We start from the raw sequence: 13,034 nt of genomic DNA on the forward strand, positions 1-13,034 counted from the left end.
GGAGTGGGAGGTATACAAGATCCATGACATGCTTTAGTTTGGCACTTTTCTCTTCTCTAAGATGACCTCCAACAACTCAGAGGTAAGGCCAATCACAGGGCCATGTAGTTTTGATGATTAAGGGAATGAATCGTGTGTATAACGTGTGTGTGTGTGTGTGTTACCATGGGCGGCAGAGCTACTCCAGACTCGGTGCACACTAACTGGACCACACAGCCGTAACAGATGAAGCCTTCGCTCAGCACAAAGTCCCCTTGGTCAGCACGGTGGTCCTCCACTACACACACACAACTACACATGAATATTCATCTACATAAATGGACATACTCCCAATGCAACACACACACACACACACACACTTACACACACTTTGTAGTTTAGATCTCTGTATTTTAAATCATTACAATCTTCTTAAATCATTTTATGCTTTTAATATGACTAACTTTTCTACCATCAGATGAATAAAGACAAATGGAGACTGTGTGTGTGTAAACAGTAGTGTTGTAGTACTCAATACTGGTCTTGGTCTTGAGACGGTTTTTAGACCACTTTTTGATGGTCTTGGTTTTGTCTCGGACTCATTGACATTGAGGACTCTGGCTTTGATTGGAAGTAAAACGTATTGCTTCAAATGCAACAAATAACCCTAATTAAAAAAGTGTTGTTACCATAACGACGGTCACTCCTCCCGGCGATGGTAAACATGCAAAAGGAGTGTTGAATAAAGATGCTTACGTTGATTTCCATGTTTGTATGTGGGCGTTTTAATGGGAATGAGGATCCTTTTCAGATCACTTTGAGAAGTACCTATGACCTCGTTCCACATTTTATTGTGTATCATGTAATGTGGGGAACTGGTCTTGGTCTTGACTTGGTCTCAGCCCCTAAAAGTCTTGGTCTTGTCTCGGTCTCGATAAACTCTGGTCTTGGTCTCGGTTTGGCCGGTCTTGACCACAACACTAGTAAGTTGGTAATATTAATGATGTTAGGACGTAAATCTGTTTACACAATTCGCCTTCCTTATGGGGACAAAATGCAAGTCCCCTTAAACGTAAATGATTAAAGAAGAGAGGAGGTTTAATGTAAGGGTTAAGTTTAGGCAGGTAGTGGTTAGAGTTATGGTAAGTGACGGGAACACGACTGTGTGTGTGTGGTGATAGCAGAGAGGACAGAGCGCAGGCGGATAAATGACTGACGTTTAGGTTTTGGTGCTGGGAGGTCCGTGCACATTAAATAAATAACCTCAGAGATCTTTAGACAGGCTTTTCCAGACCTGTTTGAGGGAAACGCTGGTGAATAACTGCTCGCACAGTGACTGTATTTATGCAGGGTGGCCGAGCGGTGAGAGAAGCCATGTAGTGAGTCACTAAAACATTTGATGCCAGTGGTCATCCCTGTTTCTGTGAACTCCTGATGTTGACTCCACCCCTCTTGATCACTTTGGTTACACAGATGACAGATGTCAGATATATGAAGGAATTATCAACTATCAGGTTCACAGCTGTGGCATAGAGTGCCTCCATCTAAAGAAATCTAAAAATGTCTGAAATTGTCTTAATCCACCATTTATTCATTTTCTTGGAAGAGGTCCATCCATCACAGGTCACAAGTGTATCACAAGGTGTATAAGAAATTATTGTAATGAAAAGTGAGTAAAGCCCAGTTATAGCTAATTTCCATCTGCCTGTCACTCGAAGATTACTTCTACTTTTGTACCTTAGGTTAATAAATAGGCTTTAATGGGCATTTAATGTTGGAAAGTAATTGTGGCTGGTTTTATTGTGAATATTTATAGAAACTAGCCTTTCAAATAAACTAATTATTAATTTAGACCCTCATATTTAAAAAATGCTACAGGGAGCTGCGACTGTAGGAGGCCTCGTGGCTACATAGTGTGACCACCGCTCAGCGTAGCATGGACAGAAACGTGAAGCTGGTAGTCAGAGCTACTCGGCAAATTTGGCTGAACTAAACTTTTAAATGAAAGCAGAAACAGTTTATTTAGAGCAGAAAATGCCTTTTCTTTACACACAATTGCTGGAAAATCACATGTATTAACACCATATGCCAACAAAAATCCATGTTTAAAGCACAAAAACACGATTTAGTGTGGAGTCAATCAGGAAATTAGATACCTGGATTGTTTTTTATTTAAAGTCAAACATTCAAGTCATGGATAGACTGTCCATTATATGATATTTTACAGTGTGGAATAAGTAAAGACTAAGAAGCTGTAAACACACACACACCGTACACTTACCCATGGTGATGGTGAAGGCTGTCCACTGTCTGGCGCTGGCTATGAAAGCTCCTCTGTCCACCGAGAGGTAACGAGTGCTGACCGTCTGTGAGCGTAAACGGTTGAACAAAGCTACTCTGGAGCATGAGGAGATACACACTGAAGACACACAGACACACAACAAACAGAGAGATGCTGTAAAGATTCACCACATTCAACACACACATATAAAGAAACACTGTACAACACAGAACAGGGACTCAGACTTAAGCCCCCGGCAGGAATGTGCATTTTATTGGTTTGATCTGTCACTTGCAACCTGTGAGACATGCACTCACACACACATTCTTGTTTCTTTGTAAGGACCGTCATTTACATAAAGGCATTCCCTGCACCCTTACCCTAACGTTAACCACCACAACTACGATGCTGACCCTAACCTAAAACTAATTCTAACCCTTAAAACCTAGTCTTAACCTTCAAACTACCCTTTGAAGTTGTGAGGACCGGCCAAAATGTGCTCACTTCCCCAAATGTCCTCTCTCTGTTGGTTAAAATCTTGTTCTCGTCCTCAGTTGTTACTCATTTTACTTTGAAGCACAAGAGGATGAAAGAAAAGCTACTTAATAGAAAATCTAAACTGCTGTTTAGGTTTTTGAAAAAGAGGAAAAATGTGTAAAATGTACAACAATGTGACTCACGGTCGGCGTTCTTCATGGACTGTCTCTTCTGGGAGGGTTTGGAGATGACTTTGATCATCCTGCTGTGGAAGGAACCCACTTCCTGTCTGTTGCCCAAGAAGAGTCGCAGCAGCAGGCAGAAATGCTTCCTCTTGTCCTGATCAGAGATGAACAGGGACTTGGCACAGGCAAACAGCTGATGAGTAGGAAGACAGAGAGAGAGTGTGAGTGACAGAGAGCAGGACGTGTCTGGAAAACTACAGCTGGACTGAAACTTTATTCAAAACACAGAGCGGAGATGAAGCATGTTTAGAATATTTAATCCATGTTCAGATGCACTAAAGTGTCAGAAGATGGAGACACAAATATTTTGCATTAAAAAATCTTTATAATTGAACGTTTGTGATTCATTAAAGCAAGTGTCCTGGTGATTTTTACTCTACCCTTCTCTGTATTTGAAAGATGTCTTGTACAGCCCTGTTGCTTGTGTTCTTCCTCAGCCGGTAAATAACAAAGAGGCCAATGAACACACACACACACACACACAGTGTTTACAGCAGTGTAGTTTTTCTGTTGTTTGTCAAGTCAACAGTCGTCTGTAATAAAAAGAGGTGATTGTCTCGTCTGGGTAAAACACACAGAGCTGTCTCACGCTCAGATGCAACAAGGTAGAGGTCTGAGTTCAGCAGCAGTGCGGGATTCCATCACTCACTCATCTTTGACACTGCTCTGATTGCACAAAAAAAAAAAACTCACGTCTTTTCCGTGGCAAGCTTGGGATAAGCCTGAAGACTAGCTGAACCCTACAAGGACAGGACAATCCACACATAAAGACAGTTTCCAACAAACCTGCACGGATTGAGGAATGTGGAAATGACTCCATTCTCTCTTTCTCCAAGTCTTTCATGTGTGTTTGTTGCACGTTGGATGAAAGTGTATTGCTTTACAGATCATTTTTCATGATTTTGTGTGGCCTTCCACCATGTGCACATCATCACACAATGTTGCATCGGTGAAGGCCATAAAGGGCGCTTGAAGCAAATGCACTTGTACAACATAGCTGTCCTGAGAGGCCACACTTGAAGTCGAGACATGACGGATTGTTTAAATGAGGACCGTAGAGCACATTTTCAGACAGTAATTAATGGTTTTGCACTCGTTTATACACATGAAAAAGTACATGTGTGGAATAGTAAGAAAGAGAGCATGAAGTTCAGATTCTGCTTTCTTTCTCTCACATTGTGCGTCTGATTGTTGGATTGTTTGCCAAAATTGTCGGACCCAGCCTCCTGTCAGAAAGGTGTGCAGGAGACACTTTTTGACAAGAACACTTTTGAAGCACACTGACTGATTCATTTCTGCCCTTTTGTGGCCATTGGACCTGTTTACAAATGAATGACTGACATGCTGAATTTTCTTTGTGTCAAAAAAAGACTTTACACCAACCAGAAGTGGGGGGGGGAAGAGAGTGGGAGCAACTTTAAAAAAAGATTTGTCCTCAGTTAATTTGGTTTTCACAGTAAAACATTTAATGTTGGTTTATACTGCTAATGTGTGAACATTATAAATTTTACAAATCTACTACCATATAAATATTGACCTGATTTATCCGCTGCCAAGGACTAAGAAGGATTATGGATACAGCAGAACCCCGGCTGCTTGGAGAGGAATTTAGGGGATAATTTATCTAGGACAAGGGCCAGTTTAAACTTCCCGAAAATTGGCGTCTCTGTCACTGAAGGAATTTGACTGACAGACGGGACTGTGTCGACAAAGGCAGTCAGAAAGGTATGCACATGGCATTGGATCAGAGAAATCCCACACACAGTTGTCTCACCCTGGAGTTTGGCTGGTAATCGAAGAGCAGTTTGAATGTGTCTGCCTGAGACTGACTGGAGCTGTCCAGACACATGTAACCACACACCCGATACACAGAGTCCCCATAGCCAGCCTCTGGAGGGAGACGACAGGAAGAGAGCAGAAACGAGAAGAATTAATTACAATGGAGGGATGAATGGGGGGGCAAGAGAGGAACAGAGGAAGGAAGGAAAAAGTATGGGGTGGGGAAGGTAAAAAGAGGAAGATGAGGCATTTCTAAAACTGACAGAATTTTTGTTTCTTTACCTTTCAGATGGTCCTGCATGACTCTCCATCCATGACCGCTGATGTAAACACAAGGAGGCGGGCAGAAGAACCTGTGGGTAATGTAACAGTACAGACTTAAATACAATAATATGCACATGAAGATGATCTGTGTGGTGTTTATATTTAATAAAAGCTTTTTCTGAGCAGCTCTGAAACAGCACTTCACTACAGGAAATCAGCCAAAGATCATGAATCTCGACTGTTCCCCTCTTAACTCTTGTAAGGAGTGGAAGAGTCAGCGGGGTTCGACATTGAGCTATGAGTGTATTTTGAGTTTATTGCACGTTTATTCAGCTAAAGCTCGGCAGAAGTATCACCGAACCTTTTCTCGTTGCCGTAGGACTTCTGCGCGACCTTGGCGTGCAGGATGGTGACACTCTGGTCTGCGTGAGGTTCTCTTCCTGGTTCCCTTGTTGTTCCCAGTAACTGACAGCCTTGCAACCCCAGGTCCAGTCCCCTGATTGGACAAATCAAAACATGGGTTAATCTGTTCCCGTGGCCAACTGTGGTACTGCAAAGGAAATAAATCCTCTGCGGTCTCTAAATACCACAAATATAAAAGGTAAGTTGTTAAATGGTTGACAGCAGACCAAAGCTACCCAGCAGAGGAGCACAGTATATGCATGAACAAATCTTTAACACAATATCTTGATACCTTTAAAGTGAACTGTCTTTTCTAAATCACCAAATCACCTCTGACTGAATCAGCAGCAGAGGAGCTCATCACTGGTGACGGAGCGAGCATGGCAGTTTCTTGTTAAAAGCTTATTAAAAGACAGTGAAAGCCACAGAAACAATCATACTGTAATAAATAACTGTCACAAATAGTCGGCTGCTAAGTTATTAACTGTATGTGCAGCACTTAAAGGCTAGTTTTGTCCTGAACTGAACATTTTTGACCACAAACGTACAACTGAAGTGAAGACAGACAGAATCGGCGCCATATGAAAGTTAAGTTTACTTACTATTGTACATACTGAAGTGAATTTAAACAATGATATAATCACTTAGCTTGTTGATTTATAATTTACACCTCTACCACCTGTACTTTCTCGAGCTCATTTGATGAATTTCACTGAAACAATTTAGTGAGGCTGCCGCATTGTCTGTATTAAAGTGGCATGTCTATCAGACTTGTAGAGCGTCATAAACTACTACACTGTCACTCTGCTGCGTCGGAAACACTGCCAGACAAGTGGAAGTGATTGAAGTGGTGAGAAAACTCTTGTTTCCTTGTGAAGAACACAGGCTGGCACGTTAGTAAACTAGACTTCGGTCTGAACACCCTGCATAAAGAAACAGGCCTGTCTGTAGCCTGTTCTCAGTTTTCTTCACGAGGACATTAAGTTCCTCAGACTAAACACAGAGTTATCATCTTCAGCCATCCATCTTCATAATGGACTCCGAAGCCGTGAGACATAAATAAAGACGTGCCAAAGATAGTTTCCAAGATGCAGGTATATGGTAACACTGCATTACTGACACATTACACAATGGAAGAGTTATTCTTAAATCTTGAAAGTGTTCTGGTACTTGTGCACTGCGAGTGATGTCACAGAAGATACAAAATCATTTCACACAACATACCAAATCTACCAAATTCAAATTTTTGTATTTAAATAATATTAAATTATTTGTGTTAAACTGTTGGAATAAAAAAACGAATTTATTCTGTTTTCACAAAATGATATGGTCAATTTATTTGTTCAGATCGATTTAATTATTTTTTCCCTATCATTTGTTTGCTTGCTTCATTCAAAAGTCGTATTGCCTGTGATTAGCATTTTGTTCATTTTGTGTTTTGACCAAAGCAAAGTCAACAGTGGGTAAGCATTGGCAAGAACAAACTAAACAAAATAGGATGTGGATATTTATGTTATTTTAAAGATCTGTTCAAAACATTTCACTCATTGGTGCAGTATAGTCTTTATATATTTGTGCATTAGCAATTAAATTCTAAACCAAAAAGAAACAACAACTTCCTTCTTTCTAGATTTCCTTTAATTCACTTACGTAGTAAAACAAAGTGAAAAGCGAGTAAGCTGGTAGGTTGCAACCTAACCATGAGACAAAAAAAACTTTGGAAACAAAAACAAAAACTGTAATAACAAACGTGTGCATGTGTCAACTGGCTCGAATTCTGTTTTCACTTGTTGGAAATGTGGTAAAAATCATTAATTCATTCTTCAATTAGAGCAATTAATTTAAAGTTGTTTGTCACTTTTTCGGTCTGCAAACTCATCTGTGTGATTAGATTTCACATGGTTAATTGAACAGCAGGTGAGTGGCTGAAAGAGCAGAAACATTAACGGGCTGAGTGGCCCCGTGCAGCAGCTGTCACATTAGCTGTGTTTTCTCTCTGCAGTAAGGTTGTAATGAGGATTACTGCCCCGGGGCCCGGAGTCTGGAATGCTACCTCATAATGAAGACTGTTGACACGAGAGGAGGAGAGGAAGAAGAGGGTGAAAAGATGTAGCAGAATTTTGTGGCTCATGACAACAACAACAAAAAAAAACATTTGTGACAACGTGCAGTACAAACCAGAAGATGTGAGAGCATGAAACAGAAATCTTCAAAGCAATATTAAAAAGATTATCTGATAAGCTGTTTTTCAAATGAAATGTCCAACATTTAAGGGAACATGCTTAAAATTAGTCGGGCACACGAGCATGAATGATAAAACACAACTTGTTCTTACACTTTAGTTTTTGTACAAACAATATAACGTGTTCATTAGAGAGGTTGCGGAGCCAGGCTAGCTGTTTCCCCCTGTTTCCAGTCTTTATGCTAAGCTAAGCTAACTGGCTGTAGTTCTTATTTACTGTGAGAGTGGTATTCATCTGAACATCTAACTCTCAGCAAGAAAGAGAATAAGTGTATTTCTTAAAACGTCTAAGAATTTCTTTAAACCATTTTCAATGGAAAACATGAAAATTTAAACTCGCTGCAGAATATTGAACCTGTGGCCCTTTTCAAAGTCCCTTCAAAATAAAAACTAATTCTTTTTTATTTTACAAATGTAAAACTTTACAAATAGAAATATATATGAATATGAAATAGTTGCTGCAAGACAAATGACAAGGCACGACTACAGAAAGAAAAAAACTCCAGCCTTCATGTGAGTGTCAGGAAGAGAAGAGCCAGGCGACTCTCTAAAGCAGCAGGGTGCTGGCTTTAACAAGGACAACCCAATAACACCACAGTCAAGACACGACTGATCAGATGCTCAGGCAGAGGCTAAGAGGGTCAAAAAGAAACTACACGGATCCGTGTTTTTCTCTGCTCATAAGATCCCAACAAAAAATATCTTTCATTCTTCAGGGTGAGCAGAATCAAACTGATCAGCTGATGTGTTGATAAGGCTGTTGACCTGACACAACACACGGCTGCAGCCAGTTTTAGAAACGTTTGTAGAAATATCTTTAAAGTGTTGAGCAGGGAGAAACAGCTTCACACAGCTTCTTCTGCTACGACAACACCAGAGCATTTTCGCATTGGTGTTTTTTGCACTGCTGATCTGTTCCTCTTTATAAGAACATCTTAGGTTTTTTTCATGCAGAAGATATTGTTTAAAAAATGAAATGGGGGGATTATTAAATCTGACACTTTGGTTGCATCTGAAAAGCTGAGTACTAAACACTGATAAAAACATGAGCCTGCAAACTAAACTCTCCCAACACAAAGGGAAAACTATCATCTGTCCTTCAGTCACACAATCCTCCTCTTCATGTGTACGTTTCCTTTGCACACTCAACTTGTGGTCGAAATACAGCAAGCATGTTCCTGCGTTCTGCAAAGTAAGCTACACTCTTCCTGGTGGCCTTCATTTGGATCCACGTGAAGGGCTGAACATGTTTTGTATCTGTCTCAGCAAAAAAAACGATCAGCAAATTCATGATTTGTCTATCTCCATACAAAACTGTGACCCTCACCTAGTTCCTGCCCTCATACAATAGTGCATGTATTCAGAGGAGAGCAGGCTGCTCCTTGTAAGGGAGGGAAGTGGGGAGCTGCATACTGAATGTTTTGTTCATATATGAGGGGGATCCCACTGACCCGGTATGCCTCTCTCCGCAGTTCACAGTCCAGGGTTCACACTTGACTGGCTGTATGTGTGTGTGTGTGTGCGTGTGTGTAAGCAATCACTAGGGTGCCAGCATGAGTCTAAATTAGATCTTTCCCTCTTCAAAGGTCAAAGGTCAGTGTGTCAGGAGCTCAGACTCTCTGGCATTTCGCACCGGGAACAAAGAATGGACAGAAGGAGAAATCAGGGAGGGGGTGGAGAGGAATGCACGTTCACCTCAGAAAGTGCATCTCCTGGTCCAGAGGTTGTTCTGGTAGCAGCAGCTGAAAGTTGTAATGACTACAATCACCATTAGTTTTGTTAGTGAGCACAACTCAACAGGTGTCAGTGCTGTAAAAACAGACAAAAGGAAAGTTGTTCAGACGAGGCGTTTAGTGTTTAGACTGCAGGTTAAACCTCTGGTGAAAGCTTAAATACTACCACACACACATAAACCAGGTGTGTATCTCATACAAAAGATGTTGGATCATAAAGTTTCTGACAGGATAAAGTGTGCAGAACTTGAAATACAACATTTAAAACTGCATTTTCTTTTGTCTGTCTATGTTTGCATGTTTTGTGTTCCATTCTGAAATAATGACTTGTGACAGTTCACCAGCACACTTTCAATACACACTGTCAATTAATGCAAAAAGAACAATAAATTAACATAAAACTACTGGGACATCTAGCCTAATTAAACATACAAACATTATGTCTCCTTAAGAGGTTAAATGTAAAACTTCTGGAGAGATTTTAGTGAAAATATAACTAAATGTAATATTTTAAGTTTGTGGAGAAAGTTCAGTCTAGCATTAGATGGACATTTGAACACCGTATTTGAGCAAAAAGGTAAGAATCTAAATGTTTTTAGATGTAAAATTTTAACGGATTTAAATGTTTGACAATAAAACTGAAGACTCATCAGTGATGCCTCCCTGACTCGTGCGCCACGCCGTGCGCTATGCGCAACGGCCCCACTTCTCCAAACCTCTCCAGCAGCCTGAAGAATCTCGGTTTCTCGCTCCCCGTTGTTCGGATTTCAAACACAGAGGGGTGGGGTCTCTGCCCTCACGAATACTTCTCCTCCTGCCATTTTAATACCTACACACCACCCCTCCGCCACCTCATTCCACCAGTGAGTAAAACCGAGGAGAGGAGGCAGAGTGACCCCACCGCCCTGAACGCATTTTCACGTCCAAGCGCTCATTCCTCACGGCACGGTGGGGATAAAGTTAGAACATACCTCACCTTTGCTCACCCGGGTGTGTGTCTCTGTGTGTGCTTGTTACGGGACTTTTTGTTGCGGAGGTTGAATACCCAGCTGGTTTGCCTGCCTTACCTGTCCCATTCGCCGGTCCTCGGTGCGTTGTGTCCAGCCAGCAGCGTCCCCAGGTGAGTCAGCGGGCTGACGGGGTCGGGGGACAGCGGAGGGGGGTACAACAGGGTGGTGTCTGCCTGGGAGTATCCTGGCTGGTTGGTAGATGTTTCTAGATTGATTAAAAGAGACTGAACTGTTAGATCGGTTCATAAAGATCATTGATTGAGACAGTGGCTCAATTTACAAGTAGCCTAAGTGAACGGATATTAACAGAAAATTAAACGGTGCACCATTTAAACTAGTCAACATTTTAACCGAAACAGAAGCAGGGTGGTAGTATTAATACTGTGCAGAAAATTATACACTGAGCATTTATAATTATGGTGTAGATAATAAGGATGTCAATAGAGATCAAATGAGTCCATCAAGACAATATTAGTCAGCAACTAAATCATTTGAGTACATTTTTAAGCAAAATGTCAAACCATTATTAATTCCAACTCTTAAAATGTGATGATTTGCTGCTTTTCTTTGTCTTAAATGATAGCAAAGTGAATATATCTGGCAAATTGTGATCAGCATTTTTATTTTTCTCTGAAATTCTACAGACAAAACAATTGTTTGCTTCCAGGAAATAATAAGCATGTTGATCTTTAGCTTTTTGTTTTAAGTTGTCTAACTTTTTATGTTTTGTTGGAGAGTCCAGTGATATTTATAATAAATATTTGCACTCTGATGGACTTAAAAACATATGTGGATTGTTGTAAAAGCATTTATCATTGCTACTCTGATTGGTCCATTTGTGCACTATAAAGCGAGAAGTTGACGTCTTAACATTTTGCATGCTTCAGTGCATGTATTTCATTGAAGAAAGCCAGAGACAATAAAATGTCCTGTCATCTTTTAGTCCTTAACTTCTAATTAGCATTAAGTCAGAAAAATCAATGGTGGTGATTGCAGGTTTTTAAATAGATGTGAATGAGTGAGTGAGTGATGTTCTGGGTTCACACTGGTTGCCTGGAGGCGATGCTCTGTGCAGGCGGTCGAAAGGGCTGCATTGAGGCAGAAAGACAGATCAGTAAGCAGCCAGACTGAGCAGAGAGACAAGGTAGACTGTAAAGTCAAAGAGGCAGGCTGACACCTATACAGGCAGCAAGTCAGCCAGTAAGACCGACAGTCATACAGGCCGATGGACTGAAATCTATCCAGTCATGATACAGTTAGTTGTAGTGTTACGCCAGACTTCATTTTGCTTTTGTTGCACTTATCTTGAGCTTAAACAATTTGCCATCCTACCTCTTGGCTAACTATGAACTACACCCAAAGTTTGTGCACATTTGAAACAAATTTCTGTTATGTAAAAATTAGGAGCTGATGCATCCAGATAAGCATCTAGTCAGTGTCATTAAACCAACCACAGAAGAAGAGGACGTCATTAAAATAGCCCCGGTCAAAGCTCAAACGATGGAAATACATGATGAAAAGAAGACTTTTCTGTTCGTTTGATGCATTGATGTGAGGAAGGTTCCAGCCTCCTCATCGCTCCACACAGATCTGATGTTTTCAGTCACTGCTTCATTTGTTTTCTGACTCTGTTTCCATTCGCATTTTGCTTTTATTTCCACTTTTGCCAGTTGTATAAACTATTTTTGTGATATTCTGGTGTTTCTGCTCTTCTATACCCAAACAAACTTGTTGAACAGATGGATGGGAAACCACTTAATGAGATGATTTTTACACGGCCAGTGACATCTGCTCTCCAGTGGCACCAAACAACAAAGAGTTTTGTTAACGATGTTGTGGGACTGAGTAATGAGAAGGGGAAGAGTTTTTAGAAAGCGCAGTAACCTGTTGAAGATATACAGCAGCGAGGAAGAAATTATCCTGAGCTTTACTGTTATCAGAAGCCACAAGAAGCTCCAACATCTCAGCTCAGCTACACGTCTGAAATATGTTGAGACTCTATGCTTCTTTTTGTATAGTTAAGACATTTTCTGAAGGGAGCGCAGTGGTTTAACATGGATGTAACAGGAGAACTGGATACAGAGCCAGAGGAGGGACCCTGTTAATTCCTATGAAAGTTGCCCAGTGGTGCAAGAAGCCAAAAAAGTACAACTTCCGTTGTAGAAAATTACCCAGATCTTCCCCATAGCTTCCGCATCGTGCAGCCCGTAAAAAAGCCCATCAGAGTCTTCTGCCTGCCGAGCAGCTAACTTCCAGTTTAGCCCTCCTGTAAAATTGTCTTTAAAGCTTCAAAGGTTTGACGTGGTTGCTCGGCCAGCCATGTTTCTTATTTTGGTAAGTTCCCCAGAATCCATGACAAATTTGTAAAGAACTAGACAGCTTTGTGCAACAGATGAATTTAGACATCTATCTGAAGTCTGGCGGCTATTAGGAAAGTCCATCTTTGTGAAACCTGGCCCAGGTAGGTATACAGTCAGTTAAGCAAACAGATAATCAAGCAGTCAGTCAGTAAGAGAGTCAGTCAGTCATGCAGGAAGTTGGTGAGGAAGACAGGCAGGCGAACAGTAGCAGAGTCAACATCTGGTTCCAGTCTAAAGCTACTAACAAGAAGTGCTGTGTCTT

The 13,034-nt window shown here is 41.0% G+C and overlaps 2 protein-coding genes across 2 annotated transcripts in view; one reads left to right on the forward strand and one right to left on the reverse strand.

Annotated features, from left to right (window-relative positions):
• rbpjl (recombination signal binding protein for immunoglobulin kappa J region-like) overlaps positions 1 to 13,034 on the reverse strand; it is a 26,156-nt gene that overhangs the window by 9,500 nt on the left and 3,622 nt on the right. Inside the window, exons 3-9 of the mRNA XM_046076385.1 lie at positions 10,470 to 10,617; positions 5,387 to 5,521; positions 5,044 to 5,114; positions 4,757 to 4,872; positions 2,941 to 3,115; positions 2,261 to 2,398; positions 165 to 277 (exon numbers count right to left, since the gene is read on the reverse strand). Coding sequence (XP_045932341.1) covers positions 165 to 277; positions 2,261 to 2,398; positions 2,941 to 3,115; positions 4,757 to 4,872; positions 5,044 to 5,114; positions 5,387 to 5,521; positions 10,470 to 10,617 — 896 coding nt within the window. The remainder of the gene's footprint in view (positions 1 to 164; positions 278 to 2,260; positions 2,399 to 2,940; positions 3,116 to 4,756; positions 4,873 to 5,043; positions 5,115 to 5,386; positions 5,522 to 10,469; positions 10,618 to 13,034) is intronic.
• The window catches only part of matn4 (matrilin 4), a 28,594-nt gene continuing 25,896 nt past the window's right edge, over positions 10,337 to 13,034 (forward strand). The window contains exon 1 of the mRNA XM_046076384.1: positions 10,337 to 10,522. The gene's annotated coding sequence lies outside the window, so the exon portion shown is untranslated. The remainder of the gene's footprint in view (positions 10,523 to 13,034) is intronic.

Source organism: Micropterus dolomieu, linkage group LG18, assembly GCF_021292245.1.
Source record: "Micropterus dolomieu isolate WLL.071019.BEF.003 ecotype Adirondacks linkage group LG18, ASM2129224v1, whole genome shotgun sequence".
NCBI lineage: Eukaryota > Metazoa > Chordata > Actinopteri > Centrarchiformes > Centrarchidae > Micropterus > Micropterus dolomieu.